Source organism: Notothenia rossii (genome assembly GCF_949606895.1).
Source record: "Notothenia rossii genome assembly, chromosome: 2".
Classification (NCBI taxonomy): Eukaryota; Metazoa; Chordata; class Actinopteri; order Perciformes; family Nototheniidae; genus Notothenia; species Notothenia rossii.
The window spans coordinates 83,051,648-83,078,363 of record NC_136904.1 but is presented as its reverse complement, the minus strand read 5'-3'; the positions used below and the strand labels follow the sequence as shown (position 1 = coordinate 83,078,363).

The following is a 26,716-nucleotide window of genomic DNA, read 5'->3' as shown; positions in this document are numbered from 1 at the left end:
ATTATTAGTGATAGTGCAAGACAAAATCCTACAGCTCTTTTTAACGGGGTGAATACTGCACTCCGGAAAATATGGATACAATTCAAACAGGGAGGAACTGTGATTATAAGGGGAGATGCATTTTAATGGATTTCCTTTTACTATTCATAAAGAGTTTGTTCTTAAACTCAGTGACCTGGAAAAGCTCAAATGTAGTCTTTGTGTCCCGTTGGCATTACATTAAAACACAATTAAAAACAAGATTTCATCATTAAAAAAGGGGGACTTTACGTAAGGGTGTTGTTTTTAAAGATGTGGGACAGGATAACTGTTGATACGCACTCCTGTTCAAATGTCCAACCCCAAAATGTTAAAAGGACCGACCCACAAATCCCCAACTCTGGTTATGAAAAAATACACATTAGACGAGTCTGTGGGAAAATGCAAGAGAACTTATGTTTGATCAACTCTCCTTTGAAAAATATTCTAGCCACCTCTTATGTGGAGACTTAACATGATATCAAATGTAATTAACTTGGCTTGTGGCCTGTAGGGAACAACTTCGAGAGCCTGGTTAGTCTCACTGCTTCAGGGAAGCTTTACAAATTATGCTCAAGTTTGGTGACATAAAACTTTGAATGACCACTTGGTATTTTCTTGCGTGTCCTAGTTTTGTTCACAATATTAGATATTAAAAATGTGATTCTCGGGAAACCATGACGCAATGATTGAACTTTTCTCCCTTCCCCACCTCTGTATGAAGTGTGTGAATGAGAGGGTGTACTACCTCTTCAGACTATATTTTAACCTTGATACTGAATCCATATGATCCTACCTAAGCCAGGCAGAAGTCATACAGACAGACCTGAACGGCTAAACTGCACCTTTAGTGAAAACTGATTTAAATTTGTGCTCTCATATCAAAGGCTTGTCTGATGTTGCCAAGCAGTGCTTTGTATTTACCATCAAAGAAATAACAGGTATCAACAGGAATTAGAATGAAAGGCTGTAGACTGAGGCGGGGAGCGAAGTTCAAAGAAGTTTTTCTTCTTCTTGTTGTTCTTCTTTTTGACCAACGCCAGAACACAAGAGATGAACCAGTCGTTTTGGAGCCTTGATGTCCCTGAGCAAACAGTTAGAGCCACTTTTGTCCTCTGCTGGTATTTTGTAAACTCCAACAAGAGGATCAGGGGACGGATCCAGACGATGTGAGCGATAAAACCTGCAGTGGAGCTGATGAACACCGATAGGCCGGCCTGATGGGCATCTTCTGCGGCCACTGAAATAAGAGATCCATTCAAAAGAACTCCAACAAAGGGCCTCTGTTGAAGAGTCATGTCTACGTCAGGCTCATTTTTCTGCTTTGACTGAGCAGGCGATTTACCAGCTATGATGATACTTTTATTATAAACTTTATCAACTTAATTTAGTAGTTTTGATGAAATAAAAACATCTTTCCTTAACCTATGTCGGAGAACGTAACTTTAAAATGTTGTCAGATACACATTACGTTTTTGTAATCCACAATCGGATCGAAATATTTTCTAACTAGGACTATGTGATTAAACAGATTTCCCAAAATGTCAAATTCAACAAATGTATTTTTCTGACCACAAGCATTAATCCTTTATTTAAAAAATCTCTTATTTTTTACTTTGTGATACATTTTCTTGAAACTATCTTTGTTTGATGGATACATTTCAACCGACAAATGTCATCAAATCAAAAATGACCAAAGAAAGCAGTAATCAGGTTTCCTTTTTAAAGTGTTATCTCTGATGATTGCAGTTTATTTGTTTACTTTCATGTTATAATCTGATCACGAAATCTATAATACAACATATTGGGTACAACTAGGCTCTGCTCTTAAAGTGCTTTAAATACAGTAGATGAAATATGTCTTTGATTTCCCTGTGCCTTCTCTTTTACAGATATTACTACCTTGCGTTTCGGGCTCACCAGATGCCTAAGACCAGCAAAGAAAACGTTGTTGCCATACTGAAGCGGGCCAAACTGGAAGCCTGGGTGCTGGGGAGGACAAAGGTAATGTGATTCTTACAGCAAGACATTCAACAAAAACGAAATGTGTGTCGGAATTGTACATTTGACCTATAATCAGTACATCATTTACCAAAGTCTAGGTTAACCGTAGATACTGGGATACTGTAACGTGGGCTGAACATCCTGTCAGGTGTTCCTGCGGTACTACCACGTGGAGCAGCTGAACCTGCTGCTGAGGGAGGTGATAGCGCGGGTCGTTGTGATCCAAGCTTACACCAAAGGCTGGCTCGGTGCCCGACGTTACCGAAGAGGGAAGCAGAAGAGAAACCGCTGCGCCGTCGTCATCCAGTCAGGTACACTGGTCTATTAAATAAACACAGAACAAAGGAAATAAATGATCAAACTTAAGTGAAGTAAAATGCTAATTAACATTCTGATGTATTCTCTTATCACTTAATGATGAAACTTAAATGAATTTGACTGTTTTTTTGTTTTTTTAATGACCTCTAGTCTGTTCTGTGCCGACGAGTCTTCATAAAAGAGATGAGTTTGATAACCACAGCTTGACCTAGGAGGGTTAAGAGAAATGCTTCAGAGCAGACAATAAGACCTCAGAGAGTTCAAAGGGATCCATCCCTCTGCCACCTGGTTTAGCAGTGTTTTGAAGTAGGATCTTGTGTAGTATGTGCAATCTATTTTGTTTCACAGAGGCAGGTCAGCAATCTCACACACTACCCTTTTTTTTATTTAAGCTTGGAGGGGCTGTGTTGCTCGGCGGAACGTCAAGAAAATCAAAAAGGGGCGAGATGAGGCAGCTACCTGCATTCAGTCAGGTAAGAGATGTTTTTTGTTTTTAATGAAGTTCTTCATATATTCAAGTGCAGACCTCTGGAATTTCTCATGTGTCCGGTGGAAAAAGAGATCACTTTTTCATACATTTTCAAAAGGAAACGGGATAAAGGGCTGAAAACCTTACGTCTTTGTGAAACACCTTTTTGATCTCAATGAGTGGCCTACGAAACAGTAATAATTCATTAATAATGCATAAAGAAAAAGCTTTTGAAAGTTGGGGCAGCATTTGGTCCTCATGTTTCAGAAGAACAGTGCATACTGAGATCCTTTTTTCCTTTCATCTCTTTCCCAGTAAAGGCAAGAGAGAGGCTTATCCCTTCTGTTTCCTCACGACTTCCTCTCTCAAATTCCTGGCCTATTACACAGCTCTCACATACCAGAAACAAGATGCCTTTTTATACTGTCAACCTTTTCATCTGAAATGTAAATTAATTCTTACTCAGTGTGCCTTGACGAAGATCAAAGTGGGCACATTAACCTTCCCGGGTGCCCCCCCCTCCCCCCCCCCCTCCTTGGAGCCTCTCACTGGAGGACAAGGGAGGGTGCCAAAAGGGGCAGGAGAGAGGAGGGCAGGGGGAGGAGATTTGGCTTTGTATCCCCCGGCTCTCCTAAGGGCTGCCCTCATCTGGCACATGGAGCATCTCAGTCGCCTGCACACCTTGTGTAAATGTCCTCCATTAAAACTCTTGTAAATAACGCTGCAGAATGGGTAAACATGGTTTTGGTGTGAGAAAAGCCTCGCTGTCTTTCTCTTTGGAGAAGTGTGTTTGTGTGTGGCCGCTGGGGTTCAGGGTGAGGGGGGGGTGAGGTGGGGGGGGGACCTGAACCTGACATAAGTGGGGCCTCAGCCCCCCGGCGGAGCACTCCAGCACATTCACATTGTGTGTTCTCCGCAGCTTATAGCCTTTGAGGTGGGCTGCATTTGCATTCTGAAAATAAACAGATGCCTTTCAAATGTATGAGCCTGGTGGCTTCTCAGATCTCAGCGGGGCCTGGGGGACATGCTCACCATTGATCAGATTAGACCATGCAAAATAGAACCATGGCTCGACAATGTACTTGAGCTTTATTTCCCTGCACATATAATTTTACAAGAAAAACACAAAGCCCGTTGATGGAGTAAGTCAGCAGGCTCCGTTTACCATCAATCTAACCCAGTGTGTCTCAATAACCACACAATGTCTTCCCACTGCTATCCTTCTCTCCTTATATAGAGGATGCATTTTCCAGGCTGTTTTATTGCTTAGATAAATTGTTGTGATTTGTATTCATTGAACCGATTACATTCAATATCTGCCTCAGTAGACTGCATGCATGCTGTTTCCATGGATTGCACAGAGAGTGAAATGAGTTTCTGACCATGTGAGTGTCTGACTTTCATATCCTGTGCAGCTTTCAGGGGCCATCGGGTGCGTCGGGACCTTGAACCCCAGGGGCACATAAGTCATCCGGAGGCTGGAGGAAAGACCACCAAGGAGGAGCACACAGAGTGAGCTTTGGCATCTCTTGTCATTTAGGGTCTGCTCCCGTTTCCTGCAGTCTCTATTCATGTTTTGGTTTGGTGCCGACAATAAGCTTTGAATATCACCTTAAATAAATGTACCATAAAAGACAGCTTATTGAGCAGGAGACGTTGCTGTCACTCAGATGTTGCCCTGCTGCGTGATCTCCTCTCGCACCATAATGTAATGTTGTTTTAAGCAGAGGGCGAAGCTCCTCCCTAAGCACCACCGCTTGCAGTTTTATAAACGTAATAATAAATATCTTTCCACCAAGATAGCACACTTGTCTGACCACAAATGGGGTTGGGCGCTGCACTGGTCTCCAGATGTACGAGCTGAGCACTTTGTGTTTATTCAACATATGGGCAGGCCGGTCATTAAGAAAGTATGTGCTAAGCAGCAGAGCAGCCACCGACTGAACAGCAGCACACATGGTGTCGATGGCGGCTTTGAGCTCCATCTTTAGCTCTTCTTTCGGCACCATAACTCAACACAGTTATTGCAAATATCCTGATGTTTGAGATTACTTAATACAAATCTATCAACGAGGCAAAATATGATATGTTTCATGTTTGTGTAAGAGCTCCACAAAACAACGCAAGCATAATACTATAATCTAAAAACACATGTGTGTGGAGTAGCATTGCTCATGCCATGTGTTCAAGGAAGCTCGGGTGACTTTTGGTCAACGCTGTGCATCTCTCCCGAGACCCACACTCCAAAATACTAGATTTACACTTCTGAAAATGTTATGCTTGTTGTATACTCAAACCGAGCGGAGCCCCATCTGGGATTTTTCTCTCCGTGTTTACAATCATATTCCTTGGTGAGAAAAACTTCAAACCTCCACTTAACAATTCTGTTTAATCAGTGTTGGAATCTCTCCATATAGATTTATTTTTGACATGATCTGGCCCATTTTCCTCCTGTAAGATCTATGTTCTCACCTACATGCTGTTCTTTTCCCTTTTGATATCCCTCCTCCCTGCCACGCGTAGATTCTGTGTTTGCATCCAAATAACAGAGCCTCCAGTTGCATCACCACGTCCAAACTGGATGAGATTCTGTTTTTCTAGGCTCCGAGCATAACTGCGACTGGCATGCAGCATTGTGTTTGCAGATGTTGTCTCATTTGGTGTTTTTTTTTTTTTTTATAATGCAACAATGATTGATCACACAGAGACACATGTCCCTGCGTTGCTCTCTGCAAATTGCGTAATCACAAACCAGAGCTGCAATTAAACAAGGAGCCAAGTACAATTCATCCTTAGTTCTTCAATATTATGCTATAGCCAGACATGTACAATGTGTGTTGTTCTATTTGAGTTCCTTTCAGTAATAAATGCTCATTGTTTTCACAGGTCTAGCATCCTACAGAGCAAAGAGGCACACGCGGATGACATACACAGAGGAAATGTAAGTATCAACGAGCATTTTCTGACGCCTGACTTTAGCCGTGTATATTAAATGCTGCTCCTCTACAAAGCGGCTTTAACCCAGATTACTCTTTGGGAATTTTTTGAGTCCTTGAGACAAAAGAGTTCTCTTGCTCCATCCTTCATCTCGGCGGAGAAGACAGGGTGGTACGGGAACGAGAGAATCAAAAGGCTGGAAATTCACGGCTGAGAATAAATGCTCGCTCTTCCCTGAGGTGATTTGTCTTTGCGCTCCTCTTTCTACAGATGTTAGACCCCTTTTTTAGTAAAGACCTGAGGTTCTTTGGTAGCACTTTGATATCCTGCTCGGATTCAATATGTGAAATAGAAGAGCCACTCCGTGACTTGGAGCACATCACAGTCTTTGAAGTCTGATCCAATTTTTGCTGCTCACCATTTGATGTTGAAAGGATGAAATGAGGAAAATGTACAGTTTTTGCCAGTAACTCTGCCGAGCATATGTAAGATTAAAAAAGCAAAATCCTTTGGAGGATGTACTTAGAAATGTTAAGCAGATTAATACTTTCCTATAGCTCTTTTATTCAAAGATAAAATTAAATATGAGAGGAAGTCTGTATGAGCTGTTTTTCACCCTCACAATTAAGTCAGTGTGGTGCTGTTTGCTAGGAGGTAGGGCTAGTGAAGGGGGATATGCAATTGCATTAGCATTTGATTAACATTGCAAAGCACATTAATGGGTTTGAGTTAGATGAGTGCCAAATTGTAAATAAATGAATACAGTGTCTACATGATTAAATTGAAAAACACAACATACAAATACATTACGGAGCTTGCTTTAACTTGGGTCTATTTATCCGTTACTGTCTTTGACGTTACTCTTCTGGTTGTGTTCACGCCTCCTCTTTCAAGGTTGGCCTCGACAGCCTCGACAGACAAGTGAAAGACATCAAGAGAGACAAAGGGAGAGCCGAAGACAGTGTGACGAAGCCTTGCAGGGAGACAGCTAGACTGCGAGACATGCAGTGTAAACAAGGTAAGCCCGAGCACAGAGCTGGCGGGTGCAGGTAATTACACAAAGAGACAGCAGAAATCCCGCCTTAATGGATAAAGTGCCATTTTTAATACGGGGCCCCTTTCAACCTTTCATCCCAGCCGATCCTCTGCTGCCGTTCTCTGTTGACAGCAGAAAGAGAGCGGCATTAAAGGTGATCATTTCTGCGGTATTTTAATAACCCGGGTCAGCTCATCATAAACGTCTCATGGCAAGTGGGGGGGGGGGGCTTTCGAAGTGGCATGAGCACTTCAAAGCTCTCATTCTCCCGCACGGCGAGCCATCCACTAAGGATCCCATCAATGACTCTAATAGACCTGCACAGTAACGGTGACAAGAAAATACACAAACCCTGATTTGTTGAACATATGTTTGGTTTGCTTTCTGCCCCAGGCGATGAATTACATTAATTCGTGCTGCCTGGAAGGCTGAGTGGGTGGCTGTGCAGGGGGCCTCCGATTACGGCCGTCACCCAGCCCGCCACTGGGGTAGCCTGGTTAATGGAGGCCTGGCCCTTCATTAATGTTATTAGAGGGGTATGAGGTAAGAGACGGAGGTGAAATAGCATTTAGCGGCACGGCTGAGAGATTACGGGGATTAGACATGATAATGTAACACAGACAGGGCTCTCTAGCAGGCCTGGGATTAGTGTCAGCACGCCACAGCAGGTCTGGGTTAGATAGCGGCTAATTCGGTAATGCTGCATACAGGTGACCCCCGCTCCCAGGCATCACTGCTGCTGAAGGGAGGCAGTGTTTGATGCATTTATAATGTCAGAGCGATTATGGAAAGAAACGTTGCAGTAAATGCCAGTTTGAGGGCATTTTGCTCAAAGTATGTTTTGTCCCATGTCACAGGAGCTTCAACAACAGCTGAATTACTTCCTTGTTTTCATCCTTTCTTTGTAGTTTGATTCCCAGCTACCTTAGGCTAGGATGTAGGGTGTTTCATTTGATGTGTTAAAGTCACATTCTCTCGCACTTAGGATCCCTCTCATCCTAAAATTTGCTTTAATATACAATATTTAGATGATTTCCTTGATGTTTGCCATTAAACACAGAACGTTTGAGCTCTGCACTGTAGCATAATGCTCTACTTTGTATTGTATCATAGAATATACATCCTAAAGTAACTTCAGCCTTACAGAATTTGAGAATTTCCACCTGTCTCCAAGAGCAATTAACCTGCTTTTCACAAGACGGAAATCAGCTTGCTGCTCGAGCAGGAAGAAAACTTTAACTAGATTTTAGAAAAAAATACTTGAAACAAATGAAAAAGGTAAACATTTTTCTCAATGGACTAGCTAGCAAACACGTTCACTTGTTTTAAGAATGTAAAACATTTAAGGACAAAGTTGTTATTTTTCAGTTCCCATTGGGGGGTCCTGAAGTCCAGGAAGAGAACCGCTTATTTAATGCAGCCTTAAACTTTTCTAGTTTAGTCTCACTGGCATCATTTATTGCAGTAAGTCAAACACTCCCAGACTGCTTTTTGATATTTGGTAGGGTCTCAATACAGAGTAAATTAGCCTTGAGCACATGAATAACATTTCATATCTGACAGTTCAGTTATATTCTATTTAAATGTCCTGACAAAAAGAAAATCCTCTTCCTCTTCCGCCGAGGGCTTATTTTGTGGGGAGCGCACACAGATTTTCAGGTATTCATCGTCGCCCCTCTTCCTGCCTCGTTTGTGTTGCAAGGTCTGCTTGTGGCTCCACTTCTTTCAGGAAACCCCATTTGAATATGATGAGGGAGGCCACGGTGGCTGAGGCACCCAGGGCACACTTTGATCCCTGCAGATCTGAGGACCTTTTTTTTTTTTCATCCTGAGGTTGAGCGAGTCATGGAAGCCGTGCGCTGCCAGATGTTTGGAGACCAGCTCCTTCCTGTGTCTCATCCTGCTGTCGCCTCTGGTGATCGCATCGCTTCTCTCGAGCTGGAGCTCGACCTGGAGTGTTTCAGGACACCAGTGGAGAAAGACTGAAAATTAGCCATGGAAATCGAATCACCCCACCCCTCCAGACACACGCACACTCGCACACACTCTGCTCCCATTAAAGCCAAAACACCGGGGCGTGACCTGGAACCGTTCAATGTGTTTGACGGACGTTGGGTCTTTTCTGAGTGATTTAACAAAGCCTAGTCAGCACAGTTTTTTTCTTTCATGTGTGAAACAAAGCAGATTAGAGAGTCAGATGATATTTTCCCGTTTCGGTGCATATTTGACATTAGGCTAGGCGAATATTCTTACTATTTAGCAAAACACCCGCAGTGTTGCATTTTACGCTGGAAAGAGAGCATTCAAGCTTTTTTGTACTCCAGGCGCTCTCAGATGTCTGCAGCAGCACCAACCTTTGATTCTCTGTGTTTTGTCAGAGAACATGTACACAGTGAAGTCGTGTAAGCTGCACACTAGAGACGATGTCACCTCTCGTCACCTGTCTCCCGAAACCTGAATATTAATACAACATGTTTGGAAATGAGTCACAGAGGCATGTGCTGAAAGAAAGCCTTTTGCTAGCAAGCAGCAGATATGATCAGAGTGCTGCTTATGCTCCTCAGCGTGGTAAACAGGATGGTGCTGAGGATCAGTCAGAGCTGACTTTATGGTTTATGAAAGCTGAGCTACTTATGTTAACAGGCTTTTTGAAGATTATAGTTGTGGTAAACATACATGTCAAGAGAGAGACAGTGATAAAGTGGAGCCACAACACAGAGACCAATTACCTCTGAGTCTTGGAAGATAGTTAACCTCGGCGAGGAGGGATGAGAAAAATTAAAAGGGTGCGGAAAATAATTGAAGTTTTTGGATATAGTTATGTTCCCTCAGTGCATAACATGGTACAGTCAATAAGAATTGATTTTGTTCGTAGCCTTGAGCTCTCTCTGGGCTTTAAAGCTGCCGCTGAAGGAGCTCATTGGGAATACGGATGCTGTTTTACCCACACTGAGGTCAAACCCACACTCACCATTACATCTCACTTTCCTCTCCTCCCTCTTTTTAACATCCTCCCCACATGTCCTCCCACAAGGTTCGCAGCCACCAGGTGCTGCCCCGCAACCCACCAACACCTTCAAAGCATCAACAGCAGCATCACTATATCAACATGCATCTGCCAGACAAATGATCCACCCTCTCCATGTTCTCTAGACAAATACGCTCCCACCCTCTCGCTGTCTCCCTGCCTTTTGATTGATCCGTCTGTCTCCACGTATCGCCGCGTCTTAACCAGATGCCTTCAGTTTTAGGCAAATTACAGGCTCGACGTAGCGGCAGCAGAGATTTGGAGGGGATAGGAAAGACTCAACTTAACGGAAGGAGTTGCCTCTGTCTGACGCTACCTACGTAATCCTCTTAATGTCAGTGGGAGTAGTTAACAGGATGTACTTCCAAACTACTCATCATCACAATTCCAACAGAATAATCTCCACAGACGTAAAATCTAGGTGGGAAATGATACTCCAAGTTCTCTGTAATTTCGCACTTCACTCATTTGATGTAGTTTAACAAAGTTTTTCCAAACGGAAGACCTTATTAGTTTGCAATCGTGGATAACAAAATGTCGTTTTTATCGGATGAATGTACAAGTGATCACACCGATTAGAAGAAAAAAGCCACTCATTTGCATATTTAAGATATCTTTGGCAACCTGGTTTCCTTGTTATTCATCTCTCCCTCCTCACTTATTACCTCTTACGCATGCTGCTTGTTATAAATTAGACATTTTAAGTCTGTGACAAATGATCGACTTCCACAAACTTCAGAGACTTTTCCTCCTTGCAAACATTTCTTTAGGAGTCAAAGTTCCACATTTGCTGTCAGAGGAAATGATTGATTTCAGTGTGAAAAATTGGTTGTAAGTAACAACATCCTCTGCTTGCATTAGTGAAAACAGATGCAGGCTGTTTTTGTAGCATTATCTGCAGGATCTGACCAGTTTGTCTTGTAATTTAAAACACATGAGTTGCTATTTAAGTATGATTTCCAAAAATCTAAAAGAAAAGAACGGTGATAAATCTCAAGAGCAGTAAAAAGTTCTGGAAATCCTCTTCAACTTCAGATATCTGTTTGCAACTGAGGAATACTATCCGTTAGGGCTGCTAAATTAATCGTATTTTAATCACAATTACGGCTTGCAACGATTACAAAAACAACGTAATCGAAATAAAACCATTTTTTTCCCAGTTGAATTATACTTAAAGTTCAGAATAATCAACTGTTGAAAACATACTGTTCAAAATGTTTTTCTCCAATAAATGGATGTTTTCAAAGTCAATGAGTAATCGCATTTAATAATCGTAATTACAATTATTGACCCAAATAATCGAGATTATGATTTTTGCCATAATCGAGCAGCCCTACTATCCGTGCGTATGTTTGCGTACTTGTGTCTGAGTGTGTGTGTGTGTGTGTGTGTGTGTGTGTGTGTGTGTGTGTGTGTGTGTGTGTGTGTGTGTGTGTGTGTGTGTGTGTGTGTGTGTGTGTGTGTGTGTGTGTGTGTGTGTGTGTGTGTGTGTGTGTGTGTGTGTGTGTGTGTGTGTGTGTGTGTGTGTGTGTGTGTGTGTGTGTGTGTGTGTGTGTGAAGAGTCAGTTGTGAGGTAAGAAGAGAGGTCTGGGTTGCGCATGCCTCATTTAGACATCAAAGGCCCCTGCTGATGATTTTTCCTTATAATCCATGCCTTTTGGTAACTCTGTTCCCTCCATCTGAATAAACAAAGCCCTAGTGGTTCTCTGTGGTCCGAGAGAAGTCAGGTGATTCAAGCACGTGATCTCTGAAGTAAATCGATACATCTCTAATTTATTCCACTAAAAATCCCTTTTAGCAGCTCTTTTATGTTGTTGTTGAAGGAGCGTTCTGATTTTCAAGGGATTTCAAAGTGGTATTTAGAGACGTAACTCGAGTCATCTGCTGCTCTTTGAAAATGAAAGAAACACCTATCTCAAAAAGAATTGCAGTCCTTTTTATCTCAAGAAGCAAACGTGTACAATATGTAAGTTTCTCACAGAGAAGAGCAAACTCCGCTTGGCTTTCTTTTGATACGGAGAAATCAATATTGTATGAACCGCGCTGCCTCTGTATTCCCAGCCGACCATTATTCCTCCCCACCCCAAACAGCAGACATTACCCACGATCATTTAGCAAACCCCCAGTGAGAGCCACTGACTGACCTCTTCCCAGCTGCCTCCTCAGGTCCAAGCTCTCCTGCCAAAGGCCGGTTTGGCAGCCTGCTGTAACGTATCTGCAGGAGCAGCATTCCTCTGGGGCTGGCCTGGATCAAATGGCGGTGATTTCCCAAACAGAGGCGCAGAGATGGGAGTTTTGAACCATCCTGTGATCTGCTACACGCTCTAATCGCTGCAGGTCATAATAGATAAATGGTGATGCGGTGATGCTCAACCCCCGTGTTTAGTGTTTCGGGATTCATGTCAGCAGCAGGACACGCAGCAGCTGTTTAGGAAAACATCCAATTGTAAATCTCAAATAATATTACAGCAATGATTCAAATTTATATTTTCTCAAATAAACGTAACTACAGCCCAGTATCATTAAACACACTATGGTTGTACTAACTATAATTACATGAGAAAGTGTCAAAAACAAAGAAAGAAATGCAGTTATATGGTGTTGAACTATGTCATCATGCTCACGCTGACAATGATGATATCATTGCTATGCTATACTGTATATGAAAACCATGTTAGCATGCTAACTCTTGCTAATAAAGATCTAAAAACAATGTTCAGCTGATGGGAATATTATTAGCTTTGGGTATTGGCTCATAACACAAAGTACTGACCAAAGTAAATGTTTGAACTGATGATGATAGTCACCGCCGTTATTATCTTGACTAAAGTGATAAACAAAAGATCCTTAGAGCGATTCCCCTAGCGTACCTAAAATGATAGAGATGTTGATTCCTTGAAGAAAAACTTTTAAAATCGTGTTAGACTCAGTGAGAGTTAAGATTGTGGCACTTGAGTTTGAAAAATGCACTTTTTTTTCACAATAAAATATTTGACATACTGAATCATTCATTCAGGCCTACAACCAAGGACGGACTGGCCATTGGAAATACCGGGAGTTTCCCCGGTGGGCAGGTGCTGTGTGTGGGCTGGAGGGCCAAAAAATAAAATTAAAAATTAAAAAAAATGTTTTGCCTAAATCCTACCGGCCCACATTTGCAAGTTGTCCGGCCACTCCATTTTTTTTCTTTTCGCTTACCTAAATCCTACCGGCCCACATTAGTAAGTGTTCCGGCCGAGTCGAGCCCAGCCCAGCCCAGCCCAGCGGGGTGTGGCCCACTGGGCTGGGCTGGGCCGTTTTGATAGGCTACCTTTGTTCTATCTATCAGTTTCAATTTCACACATCAGGCCCCTAGCAGTTGTCACTGCGCAGTGAACGATCAGGAGTGAGTGACTGAGAGGCCTAGCTGGCAGTTGCTTACAGATGGATAAGCAAGCTCCAAAGCGTAAAGGCGCTTTTGTATAGTTTGTATATACAGTATTGTAGCGAGCCCTGGGTTCAGAGGGAGGGGCTTGCATAGGGGAGGGGGTTGGCAGGGAAACGGGGTTCAGGGGGAGTGGCTGTACCCATAGGATAGAAAAGGGGGAAGTGACGTCTGACTCAGAGGTCGCGCGGCTGTGTGAACGTGTTGCCCACATTCTGTTACTGAGTTTAGGCTAGTTAGCTAGCAGGTTTATTGTTTTGGGTGCAGTCACTTTTGTACGGAGCCCCTAAAGGGACATGGGAAAAAAAAAAAAATGGAGAGAGAAAAAAAATAAATTCAGGAAAACGGATTCGTTTCTCGTGCGCACGAGAAACAAATCCGTTTTCCTGACTTTATTTGAGAAAGTTACCGATGCATCAAGGAGGAAGTGGAACACACATTAGACAACCATTTCATTGCAGAGTGTTATGTTTACGTGGGGAAATGACAGAGTATACATTATTTGAGATAGACTATATTTTGAAGTCAGACTTAATTTTATGGACATTTCGGACAGGGGTGTAGAGCTATTGGTTTAAGCACCGGATTGGCAAAACAGGAGAGTCTGTAAACCAGTCTGCTTTGATCTATGAATTAATGTCCGTGACTCGCAGAGTACCTGCTTCCCCCGCAGCTTTTTTATAGGGAAACAAACAAGCTCTTCTCTGAGTTACACGTCCCGCTGCCTCCTGGAGTGACCACACACCCCTGGCCGAAATGTCCTTAAAGTGAAGTCTGAGTACGAAATATATCTCAAATAATGCACTGTCATTTCCCCACGTAAACATAACAGTCTGCAATGAAATGGTTGTGTCCTGTGCGCTTCACTTCCTCCTTGGCGCACCGGTAACTTTCTCCCCAAAAAAATATTGTGCGCACGAGTTAGTATCTCGTGCGCACGAGAAAGTATCTCGTACGCACGAGAAAGTATCTCGTGCGCACGAGATACTAACCCGTTATCTTGACTTTTTTTTTTCTCTCTGTTTTTTTTTTTTTTTTTTCATGTCCCTTTAGGGGCTCCGTACTTTTGCCTCCACTTGCTGTTCAAATAAATGTTGAAAGAAAAAGTAAATCTGTTTACAGTTCTGTTTTATATGGGTGTTGAAGAAGAAGAATTGGGAGGGATGAAACCCTCTTTAATGGTCACACATGCAGAGCACACAGCACAGACAGTGAAACGTGTTCTCTAATTTTAACCCATCCTAGTAACAGGAGTCTAGTACTAGGAGCAGTGCGCAGCTATTGTACAGCGCCCGGGGAGCAATGGGAGTGAGGGGGGAAAGGGGATGTCCGGTGCCTTGCTCAAGGGCACCACGGCAGGGCAGAAGGTGAACTGGGACCTCTCCAAGTAGAAGTCAACACTCCAAATGTAGGTCTGGTCGGGGACTTGAACCGGCGACCCTACGGCTCACAGTCCAAGCCCCTACTGACTGCCATAGATTTAGTCCCTAATTTTGCTCTAAAAGTGCACCAGATTGATGCATTTAACTTCAACATTTAAAAAAGAAATCTTCCCGGGGGAGCTTGCCCCCGGACCCCCCTAGAGGAAGTGAGTTCCACCACCTGCCCACACCCCCTGTTAAATGGTCTCACCCACATTGAGGATGCTTCCTACGCCCATGTTTTATTCCATGTGTCAAGTCAGGCAAATTGGGTCAAAATGTTATTGCATCAATGATCTGTTAACATTAAAATCACTAAATATATGCTGTAACTATTTTGCTCTAGGCAACTCAAGGGCTCAGGTAATGTGATTACTATATGAATAATGGTCCAAAATAACATAAAATGCATAGGGTTTTTTGTTAAGTAACATACTTTCGTCGCCGGCCAGCCGATACATGCCGCGCATTTAGTGGGCCTGTCTGTCAATTAATCCCCGGGCCACTTTTTCCCCCCAGTCCGCCCCTGCCTACAACAGATCTCATTTGTTAGCTACAGCAGAGCGTCTTTGGACTCGTAATGCTTGCAGTGAATTCTGTTAAGAGTCAGAGCATCATATTTGTGGAGTTCCTATTTTTAAAATAAACAAATCATACGTTTGCTTAAAACATGGAGTCTGCAGTCTATCTAACAACGGGATGAATTTGGAAACTTCATTCAAGGACGTTGTGATTCATTAATTGTGATTGAATGCTTTGATGCAATTTCATGGGAATAACACATTTGCTTATCAAATCCATTTCTTCATCATTAGCACCACAATGTCCTAAATACATATTGTTTAACTCAAATGTAATGTGTGCAAACATTTTTGTTTTAGTTGGTTTATTTATTTTTCATCACAATGTAGATGAAGCTCTTTAGGTCTCAAAAAGCTAAGAAGCAACTTTGTACAATTTAATATAATATTTAAATTTAAAGAGCTTTTGGTGCAGATAAACCTGTTTTCCTTCCACAGCTATTTTCCTCAGTAAATGAAATATATCCAAATATCCTCTAATACTCAGGGGTGACAGAGATTCACACAGTGGTCGGTTAACACCTCAGAGGCACGGATAGATAAGATTCACGGTAAAAGTTAGCTAATATCTCAGAACTGACAGGAACTTTGCGGGCATTTACAAAGTGTGACTTTAGTAAACCTGCGCTGGTTTGAATAACATCAAGAAAGCCGAGGAAATAGGGAGGGGTGCAGAGGGGAGCTTGCTCTTTGATGTATAGGATTGAGATGTGATGAGGTCTGTTCAAAGTGAGTACAAAGTAGTGTTAAGATGGAAAAAGCAAATGCAGCTTTAGTCAAGGTAGAGAAGCCGAGGTAGCAAGAGATGATGAAGAAATGTCCTGTCTCACCCGAAACGCAAGCAAAGAAGATGAAACGTTATCTGACATTAAATATAGATGCTTCCTTGTAAAGGTGTCTCGGCTCTAAAACACACTTCTGTAACCTATGAATTTTGAAACCCTGGGTGTGCTGAATGGAAGAATGTAACAAGCCCTCATAACAGTTGTGTTTAAATAATGGGGTTATCAAGTAGCTCGTTATCTTTTGTAAGGCGTCAGTAACATTTCTCTTTCTGTGGAGCGATGAATAATTAATTATTCAGTACACTGTTTTGAACAATCAAGGAAAACAACGCTATGCGGCCAAAGATATGGTTATTTGCTGCAAGAGAAGTAACAGCAGAGAGTAGAGAAGACAACATTCAATGGGTGGGAATCAAATGACTTCTTACTATGTTTAACAGATTAGCCACAGCTCACATTAGTGTCCTTGGTTACGGTAGGAAGTAGCAGGCTGAACATCTTCCAGACTACCGCACATCTGCTGAGTCAGTGTGGAGTTGTTGAGGTCCTTGTGAATGGTGGGTTGGTGGAAATGTAATGTCTATATGCCAGCTTATAGTTTACTTCAAATAGTCCATTCATCCACATCATATCGAATTCTGTACATTGTGTCGGGGAGACAGGAAACATTTCCTATGCAGATATCCTAAAAACGTTCCTCTATTATCTGCTATGATAAAAACAAAACACTCTTTTGATTTAGTGGGATTTTGCCTTAAAGGTAGAGTTTAACATTTTGGGGAAAATGCACATTCACTTTCTTGGATGAGAAGATTTATACAACTCTCTTTTCTGTACAAATGGCCGCTAGTTAGTTGAGCATTAAGACTGAAAACAGAAGAAAACTCCTTTAATGATGTCAAAGTGGCTTTCTTTTTTTAAAATATTTTTCATGTTTGACCAACACCTGGTGCATTTTACACCTTTGCAGTGGTTAAATTTTTCTCATTAATTCCTTTAACATCTTGGATAACTTAGTTGTAATTCATTAAACTCCTAATCAACTAACCCCTTGCCCTTATTCCTCCTACCTTAGCACTTTCTACTTTTGTTGTTATTTTGTTTTACTTGCTTGTAAGCGCTTTAAGCACCAGGAAAAGCGCTTTATAAATGTAATGTATTATGATTAAAAGCTGCTATTTGACCCTGATCTTGCCTCTCACCACAGCCCTAACTACCTCTTCATTTATAATGTTAATCAAAGCTAAACATCATTTTTAACACATCAACCTAAATGATATCTTTCGACTCAAATACAATCAGTAATATTATTAGTGCTTCTTCAGGGACTGTTAGCAAATGTTTGTAACCACTTTCAAGAGGGTCACAGCTGTTTATGTATGTATTATAACAGGCACTTAAATAGTTTTAACTTGTTTCTAAAAGAGTAAGTTCTAGTGATGTGTATGTTTTTGTGTTGTTGTCCACGGAAATTGAAAGATCTGAAAAGTAACACTACACACCACCCTCACATCTGCCTCCTTCTGCATTTGAGCTATTTCACAAATGAAACCCTTTTCGGCTGTGCACCTGTGAGGAGAGATATCATTAGATATGGATATCTGTGTGGATTTATGTAATTATAATCTCTTATTGAGTCAGCTCATCGATGAAATTACATAATCTTAAACCTGAACCAATGTACATTTAGAATATTCCTCTGCCACTTTGTCACACGAGGGTGCAGATTTAAAAAGTGGAGGGCAGAGTCTGTTTACTGCTGCTGTCATCAGCGTCAGTATCATGTATCATGTCGGTGCTTGTTGTTGTTTTGCTTGGTTGGATCCCTGCCCTCATTTTTCCTCTGTTGCAGGTCCAGTGATGAAGCTGCAGCAGAGAACTCCTCGCCGGCGGGGCCAGCAGCCCAAGCTGCTCAACAGCCCCGAAGACAGCCTGTACTACAACCAGCTAAATGTGAGTTCAAAGTGCCGATAAAGGCCTTTGTCTGACTTTGGTTCCACATGATAATACAATTAAACCTACCTGTGCCAGACCCTGGAGCCCCACCCCCACGCTTCTCTGCCTCTTGTCTTGAACATGTGCTTATGCTCTTTATCTGTTGCTTTCATGTCAGGATGTCTGCCTTCACGGTGAATAATTGATGTGGTTTATCAAAGCTGAGCAAGATGCATGCTTCATCAGACTCACTTGAGCCCTTTGATCAGAAAAAATTATGCTGTGACTTCTGATATTATCAGCATCTGCTCGCATTCAACACAAAATCACTTTGAATTAAAAATTAATGACTCTCTGCTCATCTTTTGACTGTGTGCTCTTGGCCCTTTCCTCAGAGAACTCTGGATTACCAGGGGAGCAAGAGGAAGCCGAGAAAACTTGGGTAAATAACTGCTTTCCTACTTACAGCAACTCCAAACAGAGCAGGCCCTTTGTGGAATAGGAGAATCCAGAAATGGAGTTGTTTTCTTATCATGTAAATGGAGAGCCCAAAATAACAGTCTTTTTTTGAGCAGTTGCTCTGCGTCATTAGAGAGGGTTACATATTAAGGCTTTGTCAGCGTGCTCATTTGAATTGTTGAAGGTCTGACTTGTATTTGCACAATAAATGACATCCTCCTCATTGCTGATTCTGCAAATATTGTTTTTATTCTAAATGTCTAGATTTTCACATCGTACCTCTCCCCGCTTTCTCGCCTTCACAGTCAAATCAAAGTTCTGGATGGAGAAGATGAGTACTACAAATTACTGTCAACTGTGGAGTCAATCCCTGAGGAAGAGTACGCGACCGCCCCCCCCTCCCACTCTTTCTAGTGGGCCCCTCGTCAGTCAGAGCTGAGCCTTACAACCATGTCAACCGGTAAGACTGACGCAGACATGTAGACAGACACTCCAAAGAACATGCTCAGTGTTAGATGTGGAGCAAGTAGCTGCAGTCCAGAGACCGGCTCCAGCAATACCCTCAGCTGTTCATCTGAAGCGGTTTGAAAGTATTTACAGGAACTACTTACTCATCAGTGAATGTATTACTACGGTTTCAATAAGCATTATGCCAAATGCTGCTGCTTTAATTCTTGAATATAGAAACATGGGTGTTACATTTTGCCAGGTGGGGCTTCAAACGTCTACTTTTTTCCTCGTTCTCTGCTTGACTTGCTGCTATTGTGTGTCTCAGTGTTGCAAACATTTCCTATATTATAATGTTTTTTGGGGTCTTTAAACCTGCACTTAAGAAGAAATAAACATTCAGCTTACAAACTGCTGCAAAACTGTACAGATGTTTTGTCAATCAATTAATTAATGACAATACATGTAGCTCAAAAGGTGCAGCATCATGTGGGGCGCTGGGGACAGGAGGTTTTATTAATGGAAAAACATTTTGCAAAGTCACAACAAAACACATAAACGCTGAGCACCCATTTGCAGTTTTAGTGTCAGATGGTAAAGCTCTATGCTAAGGGCTGAAAGAAACGATTACTCTTATTATCCATGTTTCCACTAATTATTTATTGATTGATTCTTCAGTCTATGAAACGCCGACAAATGCCTGAGACAAGATAAATAGTTAATTTTGAAAGTTTGTACTTTATATTGATTGTCGTTTGGCTAATCTATCGTGGTTTTAGCCCTGCTCCACATTGACTCTAAGGAGCCTCTCATCTTGCAAGGCAGCATGTTCCTTTTTAAACTCTGTGGTGTTAACCTGACTCGGTAAAATCTACCTATTTCTTAGCATTATGTCGATTGTCTAAGACAGATCCGGAGACAAATCCTTCTGAAAGCTCCAACTCTCCGCTCGACTTCTCCCAGAGCGAGCGGCTGTAGTTCGAGGGGCTTTGTGCTGTCTGAGAGCTGGAATCACCGCGTTCAGCCTCACAGACCAGAGCTAGACCTCACTTTGAATTTCACCCTAAATACAGGAATGTTCTTTTAAGATGTGAAGTGTCGGAAATACAGGGCTGGCGAGTTGATTTGTAGAGGGGTTTTTTTTTTCTTTTCAATTTGCATATCATTTACTGCATCTCCCTTTGTTGACACCCGAGGGCCCGAGAGGAGATTTTGATCTTAATAGGAAGAGTATGGTGGTATGACTGAGGATCTCATCCTCCTTACACTCAGTGGGGAAAACATTATAGCTCTGCCTAGATAACGAGGCAGAGATAGCGGCTTCTCTTAGGTTCAGGTTCACTCGAATCCCGGTGGGTTTTAAGAGACCCAAAATGTTAGAATCTCACTTTTAAGAACTGTGGGGGTCCGACTCTGGTTGAGATTGACTCCTCACATACACACAACTTGTAAAACTATTCTTTTTTAAAGCATTTATTCACATTACTTTTTAAGATAACATATTTTGTAGTTATTCTTGCTTTAACCTGTCATTTTCCTACTAAACACTCTGTATAGTGGTAGTCTGGTAAATTGGAAATGTTTTGAATGTTACACATCTTCTGGGAGAAATGCACTCTCTATGCAGAGGTGGAAAAAGTATTCATACACTTTACTTAAAAAGTAGACATTGAAACGTTTAAAATACTCCATGTACACGAGTACTAGCAGAAAGCAGAGTTAAAAGTAGACATAATCTCCCTCTACATTTTTGTGCACAGCAGTATTAATTAGCATAACATTAAAATGCTTTACCAAAAGTCCTACAAATTGTTCTTGAGCACAGTGTTGGAGTAAATGCACTTACTAACATGCCACTACTGCATCCACGAGACAATGCAAAGGGACTTACAATAGCAGCCCTATAGCTATCTAAAATGAGTGTTCATGTTTTTATGTCATTTTGTTCTTGTCAATGAATCCCATTATCAAATCAGCTCACATAATAAAATAATGAATGTATCGTGATATAAAAACACCAGAAGAAGGATCATAAAGTTATACCCCAGTCTACAGTGTTATAATGTGGAGTCACAGTCACTTCAGAAGCATTTCACCTCCGGTCCTAGCCACAGATCCTGCCATAATTAAAATCCTCGTTGTGCATCACTCCCTTGCTGGGATAGTTGGTTCCTCTGAAGACAGTCTGAAATAGGTCACCCCAGCACCCTGTAGTGCATCTTAAAAGTACACTGAATCAATTAAGTGTGATCATGCTCCCTTGATTATTTTGGCCCTGTTTTACCACGGAGAGGAATTTCAAATAGGCTCTCTAGTTTGAATAACAAGGTTGGACTGTGGTGACAAATGGTTTCAGAGTGGGTGTTTCTTCCCCTGCTTCTTTTCTCTGCCAAATTAACTCCCTGGCTGATTGCCTGCTTTAGCATATGAGAGGAGGTGAGCGGAGGTGTGCACGTAATTATCTGGGCTAACTGATTATGTGTTGAAAAAAGGCAAATGTTATGAAACAACAGTGAACCGGAGCTTCTGTGTGCTGGCTGACGGTCTGCGGGACGCTGAGGACAGAGCGATGTCAGCTCGGTGTCGGAGCCTGACACCTGTGTTTTCTTTAATACGTCTGCGTGAATCCAGCTCCCTCTTGTTTTTCCTCATTAAATCTATCAACATCTGGTGTGCGAGGGAGAGCTCCTTTAATGTGGCTAACGTTGCTGCTGCTGTTATTCTTGCCATTGCTTCATTAAAGCTACATGCAAGGCAGCCCCAAAACACTGTTATCCAAAGTTTTAAAACCACCTTTATGAAAATCGGCCGAGCCGCAGTCTTAACAAATGATGAAAAGCTTTTATTTTTCTAAAGAAGCATACTTACCTTTTCACCTAATAGTGATGTCTCACTTCAAAGAGAGAACACGATTAGGCCAACATTGTTCTGTTTCTATATCCTTTGAGTTCAAAGGGAGAGTTTGAATACCGGTATTTTATGTGCAGCTTTTTTAATACTGTTTTAATGCAGTTTACTTGCTTTTGATATCCAGATGCGTCATATTTTCAGCAAAGTAAAATATATATCACACTCCATTATGATGCATACTACAGCTCTTTTAAAGGGTGAATGCCAAGTCCTCTTTTTAATAGTTTTTGTTCCCACTAACTTCAAGGACAGGGGACGAACAGACTCTTAGAATAGCTACAAACTTTGCATTGTGATGCTCTTCGGAGGCTAATGATTGGTGCCCAAAGAAAGTGACATACATGAGCGGCAAACAGATGTCAGATGTGTGTTGAGGGCTCTGAGCAAAAGAACATTCCCTAAAGACGGCATTAATAAAGAAACTGGTTTAGCCGGGTAGAGACAGAGAGAGTAAGAGGCATGGAGGAAGAAGGAGATAAAAGAGTCTGTTGAGTACATACATCAAAGGTCTCTTAATGACAAGGGATGCCATTAGGGTTACAGTGGCTTTTGTTTCAGCTTCCTCACACCTGCAGTTTTTTAAGGGCACTCTATGCGCTGTTTTGTTGTTAACATTTGCATGAATATAAAACTTATGCATGAGGAGATAAGAGTTTGTTCCTGTCTGCTAATCTTGGTGGTGACCAAATGTTTCAGTCAGACTTAGAGCTTCCTTTCCATTTGCAAAAAGAGAAATGCAACCATTTTGTTGCTTCCTTGTGTAAAAGCTATAGGAAGAACAGGGTTACCCAGAACAATAAAAACACAGTGTGGCAAAGCTGTTATCCTGTATGTCATTTAGGGACTTCAAGTTGTTTTGGTTCCTCCGGGGTTGGAATGGGATGTTGACAAATCAGAGCGTGAAATTATGATTAGCCTCTCAGTTTTTAGACGGAGCGGGGCACTCGCAGACTTGGCATGGCCAAAGGTGTAACCTGTTTGTTTTTGCCCCGATGCTGCTTTCCCAGATGGTGGGACCAGCTGCCGTTGAACACACGCTGGACGGGTAACAGTGTGAGAATTATCACGGCCTTGTTTCAGTTTGGGATGCATTACAGAAACTTGTCTTTTTGCCACTGCCAGGAGGAGCAGGGAGGTGTCACCTGGTGCTCTAACAAACTGCCCTTTTGACTGAGGTCACAATAAAAAAGAGTGAGGTTCAGCTGTGGTATTATATGTGTAGTTATATGGAGACTTCCCCACACAGTATTTATAACATACCTCTTAAGGTCACCTGCTCAAATAGGGCCCAAATGTTCCTTTTTATTTAGCCCAAACTATATTTGAGTTGATATTTTAAGCTAACTGGGTGGTTTGACATAGGCAAGGCAATACAATACTGTATTTAACATGTTTGATCTTCGTTAAGATAAAGGTTAATATTTCTCTATAATGTTTTTTCACTCTGTTTTAAAGTTTCCTCAAAAACTTTGTTCAATTAATGTACTCAAATTGCCATATTAATATAAAATATCGCGCTTACTAGAACATGGAATCTCATTGTAATGTTTTAAGATCAGAACAAATGGATGTAAATTCAATAATAGATGTCACATCATATAGTATGATTACAGATTCCTGGGCTGCAGGCTGTAACGTACATCACGGTGGAGGAAGAGTCTCCCTCTTTAGGCTGGATTAAGGCATCCAGGGTGGGCTGAGGGAAGGTAAAATGACCTGTCCCGCCTTACGTGACCTCAGGCCAATCCTGCACATTGCCAAGGCTTTGCTCTTTGCTCTTGAATATGCAGTGATCTCCAGCTTCATAGGCTCAGAGGAGGCAGAGAGGAAGAGAAAAAAAGCAGTTGTATCGCATTGCAGGGGAAATTAGTGAGACCAAAGTTGGAGTTTCTGTGCGTTGGGGGCTACGAACAATGGCAGCTTTCTGTCAGACAGCAACTTCAAAAGGTCTGCTGAGTGACTGCTCTGAGTTATACATTGTTGCAGATCACTGAGGAAATTCACAGATGTTTTCTCATACGAGACACCATTATAGCGGCTCAAGTACCCAGTAGCCTCGAGCATTTCTCCTTCTCCCCTCGCTCTCTCCCACACACTCAAACTCACTCTCACTTTCACACATGCACCCTCGCCACCCCCACCCACATCCTCTCTGAAATCTCTCGTATGAGACAGATGTTGAACCTGTTTTTTTTCTCCATCTGTCCGGAGAACAGGGAAAGCTAAAAAGGGGTTCCTGTTGTGGCGTTGCCCCCTGACTCTGTCAATCCACACTGTCAGCTCGCTCAAAGTTTTCAAAATGTCAAGATCACATTCAGCTCCACTTTCTGAGATCCATTTGGGGTCAATCCAATAAATAGTATATTTTAATTAAAGTTATACCAATAAAAACTCAAGCTAAGTGAAAGATATGTGTTTCTCTTAGTATCCTAAGATACTGTTATGTTTGGCTGTGAAAAGAAATATATATATTATGAAGGGCAGACCATCTATTTCTATTTTTTTTTATTTTTTTTAGAAAGGGGTTGGTGATATAAGATTTGTTTCTTCTCCCTGCTCCTTTTCGCTCAATGGTGTGTTTGTAGAGACATGTTTTGTTGGCAATTATTCTACATTGGGTTTTGCGTACCATGAGCGGGACAAATAAAAATGAAAAATGAAAACAATGTAGAGTGTGCTGCATAACCGTGATTTTCACTGCACTTTTTCTCTCTTTTCTGCAGATTGCCTTCTTCGACTCTGAACTGGACCTGAACCAAAACAAAATCAGCAACATGCTAATATATCTATTGTACATTTATATTTATACCTAGTAAACTGACATTTTATAAGGGTAAAATAAATATGTTTAAACTACTGACTTTTGACTACTGTTGTTTTTGTTCTACTTCACCTGTTGAATTATTCATTCATTTAGTTTTAAAAGGCAGGGAATTGAGTTTTCTGAGCTTGTCTCAGTTCAGTTTACTGTATCCACTGCAGGACTGAATCTTCTTTTTAGATATTCTGTTCATCTGTGATTACAGTTTTGAACATTTCCTACACATGCTTTGAAGAACCATATGAAATACACACATGGTTGAAGCTGGATCCATGTTCAAACCTTTGAGTCTACATGTAGAGAAATATTGGAATGGGGTTCCTCCAAGTTAATTTTCCCATCAAATGTTGCAGGATTTTTTTCCTTAAACCAAACCACGGCTGAGGTGACTCTGTAAAACTTGAGGCATAGCCATCAGACGGTATTGGTTTGGAGTAAGTAAATTACCTCAGGGGCTGGACATTGTGTCGAGCACACAGTTATGAATTTCTTACAAAATATATCAAAGTCCTGCTCAGCCAAATCCATCTCTCAGCTGGGGTCCCATTGAGATGCATTAAAATGTAAGAACTTGCATTTAGGGCTGAACCGAGTATCTCAAAGGAAGATATCAATAATTTGGTAATTCTGAAGGTTCACAAAATTCTTGCACTTGTCAAATATGTTCTGAAATGTGCCTTTGCATAGCATGACAGCTTACATGTAAGGCTGATTTAAGTGGAAATACACCCTAAATCAGAATTCATATCTGCTTCTTTAATGTCCTCAAAGCAGCGCTGCTGTTCAGGATCATAGAGGAATGTTACTTCTGTTTTAGGGTGGATTTTCCCTTTACTTTAACAGTTGTCTAGTTTGACATAAGAGAGCAGATTACAACATTTGACATTTATCTGACATTTAAACCTGGCAGCAAACACTAACTGACAGGACTTTTCTGCACAAATACAAACTACCCAGTAGACTGTGAAAATGTTTACTGAAGTGACATCTTAACTTTTCAGCAATTTGGTTGATTCAGCTGGTAGTCTGCTTTTCACCTGTTTGGTGAAAATACAGAAAGGCCAGCTTTCTAATTAGATAAAATGTTATATTTTGCGACGTTTTGTGTGTTGCCAAATTTCACCTGTTAAGCTTTGCAACCTTACAAGATGCAGTCACAAAGCTTTTCTAACCCAATTGAAGGCCAAGTTTGAAGATGGCTGTGGTCCTCCCCAACTTTACGACCCTGACCCAATTTAGCATCACGCCTTGTCTGATTGTCTTTTGTGTCAATTTATTTTGATTCCAAATCCTTAAAAACTCAAATGCAAAAAGTGAATACATGTAAACCAACAGTAGAATTTGTCGTACCAACAGTACCATTATTAAAATACTTATGGGCTTCTCACTTTCTGCTAAAGATGGATCAACAAAAGTATGCACAACTTGGCAAATTGTTTATCATAATTGCTTATAACTTATTTATAAAGATTTGATAAAGCGATTAGTTGTAAACCGTGTTATAGGGTACCTTTTTAAAAGTGGTACCTATTTCTTGATCCTGCAAAAAAAGAACATTCACACATTAGGAGGATCAGGTTGCAACCATTTCTAGCACTGTCAATGTAAGCTGATTTTACAGGTGTATAAAAGCACTCACACTCTCTTGTAAACGGTAGATTCAATACAACGCAGCTCAGAATTCAAAGTAGTGTTTTCTGCACACTTTTTATATGCTCCACACAACACACTTCATCACCCAATGCTGCAATAACTTAATGTAAACAAGAAGTTCTGCACTTTTTTAATCAGTCAGACAGTGTGAGTACACCACTCCTGTAGCCAGAGTTGTAGTTTAACATGGCTCCAGTGCAGCCCAGCAGGACTCCCCCTCTCCCTCATGACTGTGTGTAAAGCCGTGGGAGAGGACTGGGAACATTAATCCCTTCAAAGGAACAGATCTAATTCAAAATCTGCCGCTCCAAACTAGTTGAGAGGACAGTGATTGTTTCTTCAGGGAAGCCAGATAAAGATCAGAGAATGATATAGAAAACTACAACTTCCATTTCGACTTCTCTGCCACAAAACTTTGAATATTATCTCAAGAAAACCGCATACTTTTATGAAATATTCTGAAACAAAAA

General features: G+C 41.4%; 1 protein-coding gene across 3 annotated transcripts in view; it reads left to right on the top strand.

Moving 5' to 3' along the window:
• The window catches only part of myo3b (myosin IIIB), a gene marked incomplete at its 3' end in the record, with an annotated part of 60,414 nt that extends 35,781 nt beyond the window's left edge, over positions 1–24,633 (top strand). For all 3 annotated transcript variants that reach the window (XM_079663984.1, XM_079663985.1, XM_079663982.1), the window contains 10 exons: positions 1,911–2,022; positions 2,171–2,333; positions 2,733–2,813; positions 4,225–4,321; positions 5,696–5,750; positions 6,641–6,764; positions 17,874–17,974; positions 18,352–18,398; positions 18,721–18,875; positions 24,496–24,633. In XM_079663984.1, coding sequence (XP_079520110.1) covers positions 1,911–2,022; positions 2,171–2,333; positions 2,733–2,813; positions 4,225–4,321; positions 5,696–5,750; positions 6,641–6,764; positions 17,874–17,974; positions 18,352–18,398; positions 18,721–18,829 — 889 coding nt within the window. The remainder of the gene's footprint in view (positions 1–1,910; positions 2,023–2,170; positions 2,334–2,732; positions 2,814–4,224; positions 4,322–5,695; positions 5,751–6,640; positions 6,765–17,873; positions 17,975–18,351; positions 18,399–18,720; positions 18,876–24,495) is intronic.
• Between the last annotated feature and the right edge of the window lie 2,083 nt (positions 24,634–26,716).